Here is a 14,871-nt window from a genome sequence, read left to right on the forward strand (position 1 = left end):
TGGAGCTCCTAGGCTTACAGGACTTGCAGGGCAGCACAGTCTGCTGGAGCTGGGGTAGGTGTACACATCCTCTTCTCACCTTACACTGAGCACAGTGACATGCTACGAAGCCAATAAGGTGAGGACTCAGGCTGTCCTTTCTTTTAAAAACCCTTACTCTTGCTTTAATTAAGGGTTTGCTTAAGAAACAGTAACATGAAAAACATCTCTACGTTTTCTGTTGAATTGTCCACGGCGTTATGTAATAACGTCTGTTGTATAAGTGCCCACACAATTTAGTTCCAGGAAAAAAAGTCACTTTCCTCTTGACAAGCTGGTTTGTTTCCTTTCAACAAACAATGAGAATTATATAACCCCTCCTTTCCCACATTTCTTGTCTTGCTTTCCAGGAAGTACAAAGATAAATTTCATGTTTAATTAGAGTAACAATGCTGGCCAAAGTTTCTAGTATATTTATTTTCATCTCCTATTTTAATGGGTTTATTAAACATATGTTTAATTGTAACTGTTTTACATCTCTCTCTCTTTTTTTTTTTTTCTGGCTACACCCTACGGCTTGCAGGATCTTAGTTCCCCGACCAGGGATTGCACCCGGGCCACAGCAGTGAAAGCACCGAGTCCTAACCACTGGACCGCCAGGGAATTCCCTTAAATCTCTTTTAATATGTAGGCAAAACATAAATTATGAATAGAATAAGGCCATCCCCCTTCCCTACATAAAATCTATTCTATATCTTAGTGATGGCTAGAAACCCAAGAGTCAACTCAGAATCCTCCCTTTGCTTTAGTCAATAACCAAGTTCTATCATTTAAATACCTTAGTGAATATTTAGTGTACTCTTTCTGGTTTTTATATCCCTAACACACTGTCTTGGTTTAGCCTGGTTTACTGGAAAAGCTTCCACATTAATCTCTCTGCCTTTAGTCTCAACTCTCTCTCAATCAACCCTCATTTGTTCATTTCCTCCATACTACCAGAAAGATTTCTAACACAAAATTATTGTCTTTCAGCTGGCCCCAAATTCCTCAATCTATCAAGTGTAGAATAGTACCTGAAGTCATTCATATAACATTAGGGCCTGGTTGGCCCCTCCACATTACTTGGCCTTATCTCACCCACGCCCTTCCCCCCAAGATGACCCTCCAAACATACCTGGCTCCTCTCTCAGGGTTGTCCATCTCAATTAAGAGCACCACCATTTACCCATCAAAACTTGGAGTTATCCATGACTCTTCTTCCCATCACATCCCACATCCAAACTATCAGCAAACCCTACCAGCTCCACCTTTTCAATATAACCAAATGCAACTGCTTTTCACCACCTCAAGTGCTATCACTGGGTCTAAGTCACCATCGTCTGTCACCTGAACCACTACAACAGCCTCCTAACTGGTCTCTGATTTCACCCCCATACCTCCTAAAATCTATTCTCCCTACAGCAGCCACCAGGGATCCTTTTAAAATATAAATGAGATTATGTCACCATCCTGCACAAAACCTTCCACTAGCCCCACTGTGACACTTAGAACACAGCCCAAAGTTCCTGTCTTTGCCTAGAAAGCCATACCTGTTCTTGCTCTTCTCCTTGCCTGGAATGTCCTTCCCCCAGATATTCATATAGTTGGGGTCCCCACTTCATTGCAGTCTCTGCTTCAGTGTTACTTCCTTAGAGAGATTTCCTGACTCCACCCCCCCGATTTCAGTAGTTCTCAACTGGGGGGTCCATTTTGATCCCTCAGAGGACATTTGGCAATGTCCAGACATTTTTGGCTGTCACAATGGGGGAAGAAGGGATTTACAGGCATCTGATAGGTAGAAGTTAGGGATTCTACAATGCACGGGGTAGCCCGCACCCCCAGCAAAGAATTATCAAGCCCAAAATGTCAACGGCATCAAAGTTGAGAAACCCTGCCCTCCCTAAAATATACCTCCTTTGGTCTCCTAACCCTTATTCTGCTTTACTATTTTCTCCATGATAACTGTCACCACCTGTCCTTATGCACATATCTATTTATTCATTTGTTTATGGTCTCCCTCACTAGAATGCAAGCTCCACGAGGGCAGACTTTATACTGATTTCTACGTGGCCATATCCCTCTGGTCTAGAAGAATGCCTGGCATATGGCCAGCACTCAGTAAATATTTATTTAAAGAATAGGTGGATAAATGACACTTTAACAAAGCTGAATTATCTGTATCCATCAAAACTCCCCAGGTTCTCTCAAACTTCTATGCCACCAGTCACAGAGACTTGTGAGACATCAGGAGATCTGAAGTCAGATTTGTCTGCTGTAGAGACAGGAACAGGCTTATTTTTATTTCCATTTCCTACATGATGGCAAATAGGCTAATATGCTCCTTGACAGTAGAGTCCATGCCTCACATTCCTTCTATACCTCTTGCATTCAATGGCTGATGGCCAGGATGGTGGGCTTCTACCCTGCCCAGTGAAAGAATTCAATGTTTCAGATTTAGGACTTAATCCAAGAGAAATTCAATATTCCTGGATGCTAATCTAGGGCTTTAATGACCTAGGCATCAGTAATAACAGGGCTAAAACTCAGTACACATCTTTACTCAAAATAAGACAATAATTTGTCATGATATCCAAAGCAATAAAACTGGTATAAATAGGCTTTAACATACCTGCTTGTTTAGCTTCAATACAGGCAATATTTATTTCTTCTTTCAAGTCCCAGTTTTCATTGGCTATAGCTTCCCCTACTTTAACAAATCTTCCAACTGCCAAGTTGACGGCTTGTCCTACACGCTGAATTGCTTGCAGAGTTTTATCAGACTTTTTGGTATTATCTTTATGATTAATAAGTGTGGTGATCTAAAAATAAAAGATAAAAGCAACCTGCTTAAATTTTATCTCAATACTTTTTTTTTAAAGCTGTATCACAATGGCCAAGAAAATTAAGCCCAGCATACTACACTAGCCTAATACACTAAATTAATTGATAGTTTTAATGCTTCAACCCAAAGACAAGGAGCAAATCATCTTGCATCCCTCCTCAGGACAACATTTCCACTAATAACAATTCTAAGTTTACCTGAGGGCAGTTATCCAGGGCACACAGTTCTATAAGCCCTCCAGATATTTCAACAAATCTTAAAGACAGGAAAAAGTAGGAGAAGGTGGATCATTACATTCAAAGAATCCACATAAAACCAAAGCACTTCAGGTCTAGATTCCTCTACTGTGACTTGAGCTGCTGTGAGAGTAGAGACAGCATCTTCTTCACTGTGCATTCCACTCCACTGCCTAGCACAGTGTGTAGGTTGTACAAAATGGTACATGAACCATACTTGTTTATACTTTAGAAGGACCACTATAATTTATGTTTTATACTTCTCTCAGTTTTGTTGCAGACTCAAAGTAAACGAAATACCAAGAGCTTTAACACTTGATTCCAGGCCCTGAAATAAAATATAAAAGGTGACAAGTTAAGCTGGTTGAAACAAATACAAATCTTCAAAATGTCCTAGAAAATTAGTACCTGAACTATAGTGACATATAAAAATATTTAAAGAATGTTACATGAAAAATATAAATCCCAAATGGTACCTGTCCATCGTGTATAACTTTGAAATGATTTATATAAATATATTAACAAAGACCAGAATAGTGAATTAAGAGAAGAGGAAGGGACTTGCCCTTTGAGCAGCAACTATGTGCCAAGCACTTTACGTGTTATGGTATTAATAATTTAGAGTCAGGAAGGCCTGAGTTTGAGCCTTGGCTCTTCCGTTACTAACTAAATGACCTAGGGAAATGTACTTAATCTCTCTAAATTTCCTCATCTATAATATTATCTTCCAAATTTTGAAAATTTCCTAGAATCCAGGTCCTGAGGATGCATCACTGAACAAGACTAACACAATCCTGCCCTTATTCTATTTACAGTCTATCAAAATAACAATAATCCAATTGTACAAAATATATTTGTTGCACACCTATCATATGTCAAACAAAATTCTAGGCAGTGATGAAACAGCAATGAACAAGAAAGAAAAGGCCCATACTCTCATGGAGCTTATATTCTAGTGGGGTGAGGAGAGACACAATAATCACACACATAGGTTAAAAAAAAAAAATTAATGTAAATGCTATGCAAAATATTAAAATAGGATAATGTGATAGAAAGTATCTGTGTAGCTACCTGAGATTAGTTGATCTTCCTTCTATGAAGGAAGTGGGATTGCTGGATCATATGGTAGTTCTATTTTTTAAATTTTTTGAGGAATCTTCATACTCTTTTCCATAGTGGCTGCACCAACTTACATTCCCACCAACAGTGCACAAGCATTCCCTTTTCTCTACATCCCCACCAACACTTATCTTTCTGATGACAGTCAATTTTAACAGATGTGAGGTAATAGCTCTTTGTAGTTTTGACTTGAATTTCCCTGGTGATTGGTGATTTTAAGCATTTTTTCATGTACCTGTTGGCCATCTGTATGTCTTTTGAAAAATGTCTATTCAGTTCCTCTGCTCATTTTTAAACCAGATTGTTTGCTGTACAGAAGCCTTTTAGATTGATGTAGTCCAACTTGTCCATTTTTGCTTTTGTTACTTGTGCTTTTGATGTCATATCCCAAAAGCATTGCCAAGACCAAGTCAAGGAGATTTTTTCCCTATGTTTTTGTCTAGGAGTTTTATGGCTTCGGGTCTTACACTTAAGTCTTTAATCCATTTCAAGTTAATTTTTGTGAGTGGTATAAGATAGGGGTCCCATTTCATTCTTTTACATGTGATTATCCAGTTTTCCCAAATCATTTATTGAAGAAGCTATCCTTTACTCATTGAGTATTCTTGGCTCCCTTGTCAAATATTAGTTTACTATGTATGCATGGGCTCTGGATTTTGTTCCACTGGACCATGTGTCTATTTTAATGCCGGTCCCATACTGTTTAATTACTATAGCTTTGTAGTATAGTTTGAAATCAGGAAGTGTGATGCCTCCATCTTTTTTCCTGTTTCTCAGGATGCCTTGGCTAGTTGGGGTCTTGGTGCTTCCATACAAATTTCAGGATTGTTTTTCTATTTCTGTTAAAAATGCCATTGGAATTTTGATAGGAATTTCACTGAAGCTATAGATAGCTTTGGGTAGTATGGACATTTTAATACTAATTCTCCTGACCTATGAACATGGCTTATCTTTCCATTTACTTGTGTCTTCTTCAATTTCTTTCATCAAAGTTTTAGAGTGTTCAGCGTACTGATCTTTCACCTCCTTGGTTAAATTTATTCTTAAGTATTTTATCATTTTTGATGCTACTGTAAATGGTACCATTTTATTTCTTTTTCAGATATTTTGTTTTTAGTGTATAGAAACACAACACCAATTTCTGCATGTTGATTTTTTTATCCTGCAACTTTAGGAATTTGTTTATTAGTTCTGACAGTTTTTTGGTGGAGTCTTAGAATTTCCTTATATATAAGATCATGTTAACTGCAAATGGAGATAATTTTACTTCTTCTTTTCTGACTTTGATGCCTTTTATGCCTTTTTGTTGCCTGATTGCTCTGGCTAACACTTCCAGTACTATGTTGAATAGGAGTGGTGAGAATGGACACCCTTGTCTTGTTCCTGACATTAGAGAAAAAGCTTTCAACATTTCACTGTTGAGAATGATGTTAGCTGTGAGCTTATAATATATGGCCTTTATTATGTTGAGGTACATTCTTTATATACTCAATCACGAAAGAATGTTAAATTTTGTCAGATGCTTCTTCTGCACCTATTGTGATGATTATATAATTATTCCTTCATTTTATTAATGTGGTGTATCACATTTATTGATTTGCATATATTGAACCATCCTTGCAACCCAGGGATAAATCCCACTTGATCATGGTGTACGATCCATTTAATGTGCTACTGAATTCAGTTTGCTAGTATTTTGTTAATAATTTTTGCATCTGTATTCATCAGGGATATTGGCCTATAGTTTTTTGCTGTTGTCGTTTTGGTTTGGTTTGGTTTTTTTCCTTATAGTGTCCTTATCTGGCTTTGGTATCAGGATAATGCTGGCAGAGACCACACTTTTAAGTACTACATTATAATGCCCCACAAAATCCCAATGAAATAGGTACTAATATCATCCCCATTTCACAAATGATAAAACTAGACAGCATGGAGAGTAAGGAAATTAGACATCAAGAAGAGTAGGAGATTTAAGATTTAAATCCAGATACTCTGACTCAAGAGCCTAGCCTCTTCACCACTTAGCCAACCTGACTTCGCTGCTTCTGACTTCTCAACTGACAAGAGGATTAAAGAAAATGATGCAGTATCATGTTTAACATAGTACCCAGTTTAAGTACTCAGAGGCATATTATCATTAGCTCTCTTATTTAATCCTTACATACTATTCAAGACAAGAAAACTGAGGCTGAGTGAAATTAAGTACTTGGCTTACACAGCTAAGAAGCGGCCTAGTTTAGAATTTGAACCCAGGTTTATCTGACACCAAAGTCCACCCCATACTCTTTACTTTAGTGGAGCTTTTCAATCTTCCTGGGTTTTTTGAGTGTTTTTGTTTTTGGAGGGAAAAATACTTTCTTCAAAATAAAATATTACCTAAAATTACTAGGTAGTCCATCAAAGAAGTGTTTCTATGGTTGAATTTGGGGATAACTATGGGTTATGGGAAGCAGGGAAACAAATATGAATACTATGAGCACCAGCTTAGTCCTTCTCCACACCTGATACATCCTAGGGAACTCTTAGTATCACCTGGAGAACAGAGAACTTGACCACCACTGACTGTTCCAAACAACCATGTTGGAAGAGACTCTGGAGAAAAGAAGTTTAAGTTGTTTTTATTAAATCCTTTATAAAGTTTAGAGTTTTCAATTGTAAAGAAAAGATCCTGCAATTAGGCTAAAATACCAACTATTGTTCAGTTCTGAAACACACATTTTGCTTTCACTACAAGCATCCTCCCCAGTGCATAATTAGGTGTGGCTATCTTCCTTTTACTCAAAGCATTCTGGAAAATATTCAGTCCAAATACAGGTATGCATTTCAAATTGAATTTGGAGGAGCCAAGTCAATTTATAAAATTTCTTATTAAAAGGTCTACATATGGGACTTCCCTGGTGGCACAGTGGCTAAGAATCTGCTTGCCAACGCAGGGGACACGGGTTCAAGCCCTGGTCCGGGAAGATCCCATATGCCGCGGAGCAACTAACCCTGTGCGCCACAACAACTGAGCCTACGCTCTAGAGCCCACGCTCTGCAACAAGAGAAGCCACCACAATGAAAAGCTCGCATGCCACAACGAAGAGTAGCCCCTGCTCACTGCAACTAGAGAAAGCCCGCGTGCAGCAATGAAGACCCAACACAGCCAAAAATAAATAAATAATAATTTTTTTTAAAAAAATAAATAAATAAATAAATAAATTTATACCAAAAAAAAGGTCTATATATGTCCTAAAATTATTTTCAAACTTTTTAAAAGGGAGGGCCAAAAAGTTATACATGTTGATTGTTTTTAAAAACGGGAAGGGGTAATATAGGAAAGCCCAAAGAAATAAAAGTCACCCATAATCCCACTACCTTGTCAGCAACTTGGCATAATTCTTTTCAGTCTTGCTTTCTACATAGACATACTTAAACACAGTTTAACAAAAGTGAGACCAAACTTCAATTTCCTTATCAAGCAAAAAATAAGACTAGTTAACATTTAACGTTAAGCACAACAACAGCAGACGCTATCTGATGTGCTTTACATGTACTGATTCAATCAATGCTTACGTCTCTGTGAGGTAGATACTGTTACTACCCTCATCTTACAGATTAAGAACCTGAAATATGAAAAGGTTAAGAATTTGCCCAAGGTCACAAAGGCAGTAAGTTTTCTCTCAGTCACTACACAGCCTCTTTCCTCCCAGGATTATGTTAAGAATCAGGAGAAGCGTGGCAACTCCCATGGCTGAGTGCTCCCAGAGCTAGGGCCTGCTCCCCACATACGCCTGAAGGAGCTGCAGGGGCCGTGGGCATAGGCAGAAAAGCTTGCGGGATCTTGCTTCCCAGGCCGGAAGTTGGGCCCGAGCTCCTGTGGTGGGGGCTCCAAGTCCAAACTGCTGGACTAACAGAGAACCTCAGACACCAGGGAATATCAATCGGAGTGAGGCCTCCCGGAGGTCCTCATCTCAGCACCAAGACCCAGCTCTATCTAACTGCCTGCAAACTCCAGTGCTGGATGTCTCAGGCCAAACAATCCGTAAGACAGGAACACAGCACCACCCATCAAAAAAAAAAAAAAAAAAAAAAAAGAAACGACAAAAAAAATATGTTACAGACAAAGGAGCAAGGTAAAAACCGACAAGACCAAATAAATGAAGACGAAATAGGGAACCTACCTGAAAAAGAATTCAGAGTAATGATAGTAAAGATGATCCAAAATCTCGGAAACAGAATGGAGAAAATACAAGAAACGTTTAACAAAACGTTTTCTAAAAGAACTAAAGAGCAAACAGTGATGAACAACACAATTACTGAAATTAAAAATATTCTAGAAGGAATAAATAGCAGAATAACTAGGGCAGAAGAACAGATAAGTGAGCTGGAAGATAAAATGGTGGAAATAACTGCCAGGGAGCAGAATAAAGAAAAAAGAATGAAAAGAATTGAGGACAGTCTCAGAGACATCTGAGACAACATTAAATGTACCAACATTCGAATTATAGGGGTCCCAGAAGAAGAAGAGAAAAAGAAAGGGTCTGAGAAAATATCTGAAGAGATTATAGTCAAAAACTTCCCTAACATGGGAAAGGAAATAGTCAATCAAGTCCAGAAAGCACAGAGAGTCCAATACAGGATAAATCCATGGAGAAACACACCAAGACACATATTAATCAAACTATCAAAGATTAAATACAAAGAAAAAGTATCAAAAGCAGCAAGGGAAAAGCAACAAATAACATACAAGGGAATCCCCATAAGGTTAACAGCTGATTTTTCAGCAGAAACTCTGTAAACCAGAAGGGAGTGGCAGGACATATTTAAAGTGATGAAAGGGGAAAACATACAACCAAGATTACTCTACCCAGCAAGGATCTCATTCAGATTTGATGGAGAAACTAAAACCTTTACAGATAAGCAAAAGTTCAGAGAATTCAGCAGCACCAAACCAGCTTTACAACAAATGCTAAAGGAACTTCTCTAGGCAGGAAACACAAGAGAAGGAAAAGACCTACAAAAACAAACCTGAAACAATTAAGAAAATGGTAATAGGAACATACATATCAATAATTACCTTAAATGTAAATGGATTAAATGCTCCAACCAAAAGACACAGACTGGCTGAATGGATACAAAAACAAGACCCATACACATGCTGTTTACAAGAGACCCACTTCAGACCTAGGGACACATACAGACTGAAAGTGAGGGGATGGAAAAAGATATTCCATGCAAATGGAAATCTAAAGAAAGCTGGAATAGCAATTCTCATATTAGACAAAATAGACTTTAAAATAAAGACTATTACAAGAGACAAAGAAGGACACTACATAATGATCAAGGGATCAATCCAAGAAGAAGATATAACAACTGTAAATACTTATGCACCCAACATAGGAGCACCTCAATACATAAGGCAAATGCTAACAGCCATAAAAGAGGAAATCGACAGTAACACAACAATAGTAGGGGACTTTAACACCCCACTTTCACCAATGGCCAGATCATCCAAAATGAAAATAAATAAGGAAACACAAGCTTAAATGACACATCAAACAAGATGGACTTAATTGATATTTATAGGACATTCTATCCAAAAGAAACAGAATATACTTTCTTCTGAAGTGCTCATGGAACATTCTCCAGGATAGACCATATCTTGGGTCACAAATCAAGCCTTGGTAAATTTAAGAAAACTGAAATTGTATCAAGTATCTTTTCCGACCACAACGCTATGAGACTAGGTATCAATTACAGGAAAAAGTCTGTAGAAAATACAAATACATGAAGGCTAAACAATAGGCTACTAAATAACCAATAGATCACTGAAGAAATCAAAGAGGAAATCAAAAAATACCTAGAAACAAATGACAATGAAAACACGACAACCCAAAACCTATGGGATGCAGCAAAAGCAGTTCTAAGCGGGAAGTACAATCCTACGCCAAGAAACAAGAAACATCTCAAATAAACAACCTAATCTTACACCTAAAGCATTAGAGAAAGAAGAACAACAACAACAAAAAAAAAACAAAGTTAGCAGAAGGAAAGAAATCATAAAGATCAGATCAGAAATAAGTGAAAAAGAAATGAGAGAAACAATAGCAAAGATCAATAAAACTAAAAGCTGGTTCTTTGAGAAGATAAACAAGATTGATAAACCATTAGCCAGACTCATCAAGAAAAAAAGGGAGAAGAATCAAATCAACAGAATTAGAAATGAGAAAGAAGAAGTAACAACTGACACTATAGAAATACAAAGGATCATGAGAGATTACTACAAGCAACTATATGCCAATAAAATGGACAACCTGGAAGAAATGGACAAATTCTTAGAAAAACACAACCTTCCGAGACTGAACCAGGAAGAAATAGAAAATATAAACAGACCAATCACAAGCACTGAAATTGAAACTGTGATTAAAAATCTTCCAACAAACAAAAGCCCAAGACGAGATGGCTTCACAGGCAAATTCTATCAAACATTTACAGAAGAGCTAACACCTATCCTTCTCAAACTCTTCCAAAATATAGCAGAGGGAGATGGAGAAAACTATAAGACATTGATGAAAGAAATTAAAGATGATACAACAGATGGAGAGATATACCATGTTCTTGGATTGGAAGAATCAACATAGTGAAAATGACTATACTACCCAAAGCAATCTACAGATTCAATGCAATCCCCATCAAACTACCAATGGCATTTTTCACAGAACTAGAACAAAAAACTGTACAATTTGTACGGAAACACAAAAGACCCCGAATAGCCAAAGCAGTCTTGAGAAAGAAAAACGCAGCTGGAGGAATCAGGCTCTCGGAATTCAGACTATACTACAAAGCTACAGCAATCAAGACCGTATAGTACTGGAACAAAAACAGAAATATAGATTAATGGAAGAGGATAGAAAGCCGAGAGATAAACCCACGCACATATGGTCACCTTATCTTTGATAAAGTAGGCAAGAATATACAATGGAAAAAAGACAGACTCTTCAGTAAGTGGTGCTGGGAAAACTGGACAGCTACATGTAAAAGAATGAAATTAGAACACTTCCTAACACCATACACAAAAATAAACTCAAAATGGATTAAAGACCTAAATGTAAGGCCAGACACTATCAAACTCTTAGAGCAAAACATAGGCAGAACACTCTATGACATATATCACAGCAAGATCCGGTTTGACTCACCTCCTAGAGAAATGGAAATAAAAACAAAAATAAACAAATGGGACCTAATGAAACTTAAAAGCTTTTGCACAGCAAAGGAAACCATGAACAAAACAAAAAGACAACCCTCAGAATGGGAGAAAATATTTGCAAATGAAGCAACTGACAAAGGATTAATCCCCAAAATATACAAGCAGTTCATGCAGCTCAATATCAAACAAACAAACAACCCCATCCAAAAATGGGCAGAAGACCTAAATAGACATTTCTCCAAGGAAGATATACAGATTGCCAACAAACACATGAAAAGATGCTCAACACCACTAATCATTAGAGAAACGCAAATCAAACCTACAATGAGGTATCACCTCACACCAGTCAGAATGGCCATCATCAAAAAATCTACAAACAATAAATGCTGGAGAGGGTGTGGAGAAAAGGGAACCCTCTTGCACTGTTGGTGGGAATGTAAATTGATACAGCCACTATGGAGAACGGTATGGAGTTTCCTTAAAAAACTAAAAATAGAACTATCATATGACCCAGCAATCCCACTACTGGGCATATACCCAGAGAAAACCGTAATTCAAAAAGACACATGCACCCGAATGTTCATTGCAGCACTATTTACAATAGCCAGGCCATGGAAGCAACCTAAATGCCCATCAACAGACGAATGGATAAAGAAGTTGTGGTACATATATACAATGGAATATTACTCAGCCATAAAAAGGAACGAAATTGAGTCATTTGTTGAGACGTGGATGGATCTAGAGACTGTCATACAGAGTGAAGTAAGTCAGAAAGAGAAAAACAAATATCGTATATTAATGCATGTATGTGGAACCTAGAAAAATGGTACAGATGAGCCAGTTTGCAGGGCAGAAGTTGAGACACAGATGTAGAGAATGGACATATGGACACCAAGGGGGGAAAACTGCGGTGAGGTGGGGATGGTGGTGTGCTGAATTGGGCGATTGGGATTGACATGTATACACTGATGTGTATAAAATTGATGCCTAATAAGAACCTGCAGTATAAAAAAACAAACAAAACGACTAATACTAAACTTTCATTGGGTTATTTGTATGGAAATATGTTAATATAAATGTTTCAGACATTACATGAAATTTCTAAAAATCTTATATTTGTATTTGTATGGAAATATGTTAATATAAATGTTTCAGACATTACATGAAATTTCTAAAAATCTTATATTTGTATTTGTATGGAAATATGTTAATATAAATGTTTCACACATTGCATGAAATTTCTAAAAATCTTATATGTTCTGGTATAATGTTATAAGTAATAATCCTAGTTATTACTTTAAAATGTATATCTCAGAAATAACTAATTTTCTTGTCAACTGCATTATTATGAACTTTCATCAAATCTTTAACCGTGGTCATTTTTAAGTCTTTTGTCATTTACAGACAGTTCTGGGTGTACTCTGATGATTTTGCAAATATGTTCCTATAAAAGGGTTTCATCTTCAAGAAATTCTTGGAAAAGACTCTGACAAGTACAGGTTTTTGGTAACTGACTGTACTGCTGAACTGAATGAATAAGCATTTTCAGAACTCTAATGAAAAACTGATGAACTCATAAAAGTGCTAACAAAAGATCAAGAGGAAAAAAAAAAATTAATTACATGGGACTGAGTGAACTGATGAGGATGAGTATAATTTGTGTGACTTACTGTCTGAATTTAAAAAAAAAAAAAAAATCCCACAAGGACTCAGAGGCAAAGAATATACAAATCAATTTTCACTGCAAAGTAAAGGAGCTGTTACAGTGAAGGATTACTGGACTGAATGTCAATATTATGACATAGTATGAGTGTGTTTCATGTTTGGTAATTGCAATCATTGTTGCTTTTGTTGTGGTCATCCATGTTAAAAAAAAAAAAAAAAATGCATCTCCATACCTCATAATTTTCTTACCCAAAAATGCATTTTATTTTCCTTGCATACATAATTGTTTCCCTTATTATTTTTAGTAATATTAATTACATATATTAATTAGAATTCTTAACCCTTAGAAACCTTAATTTTTAATGAAAACTAAGGAAGCAATTATGAACTGTCTTTTACATTAGCATTTTTGTGAATTGGCAGACTAATATTTTTTTATAATTTCCATAATATGTTTCTTGTACCATTTTTCAAAGCACAAGACATGTTTACTAACAAACACAAATTTATCTTTTAATTCCTTTGTAATAGGAAGCCAAAAGTAGATAAACCTATGTTCAATAATTAATGTACCATACTTTGTCTTATTTGGAAATGATCTAGCTATTTAATAAATTTACATCATATAATTTAAAAAAAAAAAAAAAAGTCATGTACCACAATGTTCACTGTAGCACTATTTACAATGGCCAGGACATGGAAGCAACCTAAGTGCCCATCGACAGATGAATGGATAAAGAAGATGTGACACATATATACAATGGAATATTACTCAGCCATAAAAAGAAACGAAATTGAGTTATTTGTAGTGAGGTGGATGGACCTAGAGTCTGTCATACAGAGTGAAGTAAGTCAGAAAGAGAAAAACAAATACCGTATACTAACACATATATATGGAATCTTAAAAAAAAAATGGTTCTGATGAACCTAGGGGCAGGACAGGAATAAAGGCACAGACATAGAGAATGGACTTGAGGACATGGGGAGGGGGAAGGGTAAGCTGGGATGAAGTGAGAGAGTGGCATGGACATATATACACTACCAAATGTAAAATAGATAGTTAGTGGGAAGCAGCCACATAGCACAGGGAGATCAACTCGGTGCTTGTGACCACCTAGAGTGCTGGGATAAGGAGGGTGGGAGGGAGACGCAAGAGGGAGGGGATATGGGGATATATGTATGCATATAGCTGATTCACTCTGTTATACAGCAGAAACTAACACAACATTGTAAAGCAATTATACTCCAATAAAGATGTTTTTAAAAAAAATCAGGAGACAGACAGCTGGTAAAATTGCCTTGAATGTGCCAAATAAAATTTTAGCTATTATTCTGCAAAAAGAGGAGGCATATTAAATTGGGAGTCACAACCTAGAGTTGCCCTAACACCAGAGTGTAGAGAATGTCTGAATGAACTGGAAAAGAGGGCAGAGAAGGTATCCCATAGGGAAGAAAGAGGATCTGATATATTGAAGAACTCTCCTGTGGAATAAAAGAATAAGAACCCGGACCTACTTGATACCTTCTAACAAAGGGTGTCAAGAAGTTCTCATCGCCAACAAAGTATAGCCTAGCAGTTAAGAGCATGAATTCTGGTGTCACTCTGCCTGGGTTTGAGTTCTGGCTCTGTCATATGATTATGTAGCAAGTTATCTAACCTTTCTGTGACTCAGTGTTCTCATCTGTAAAAACAGGAGTAATAATAGTACCCATCTCATAAGGTCATTGTGGAGAATAAATTAGTATATGCAAATAAAGTACTTAGAATAGTGTCTGGTATTTAGTAAGCATTACATAATGAT

The 14,871-nt window shown here is 36.8% G+C and overlaps 1 protein-coding gene across 1 annotated transcript in view; it reads right to left on the reverse strand.

Annotated features, from left to right (window-relative positions):
* The window catches only part of CTNNAL1 (catenin alpha like 1), a 60,504-nt gene that overhangs the window by 39,263 nt on the left and 6,370 nt on the right, over positions 1 to 14,871 (reverse strand). Inside the window, exon 2 of the mRNA XM_082403966.1 lies at positions 2,648 to 2,837. Within this exon, the coding sequence (XP_082260092.1) occupies positions 2,648 to 2,837 (190 nt within the window). The remainder of the gene's footprint in view (positions 1 to 2,647; positions 2,838 to 14,871) is intronic.

The sequence above is a fragment of the Balaenoptera borealis genome (assembly GCF_965194805.1).
Source record: "Balaenoptera borealis genome assembly, chromosome: 8".
NCBI lineage: Eukaryota > Metazoa > Chordata > Mammalia > Artiodactyla > Balaenopteridae > Balaenoptera > Balaenoptera borealis.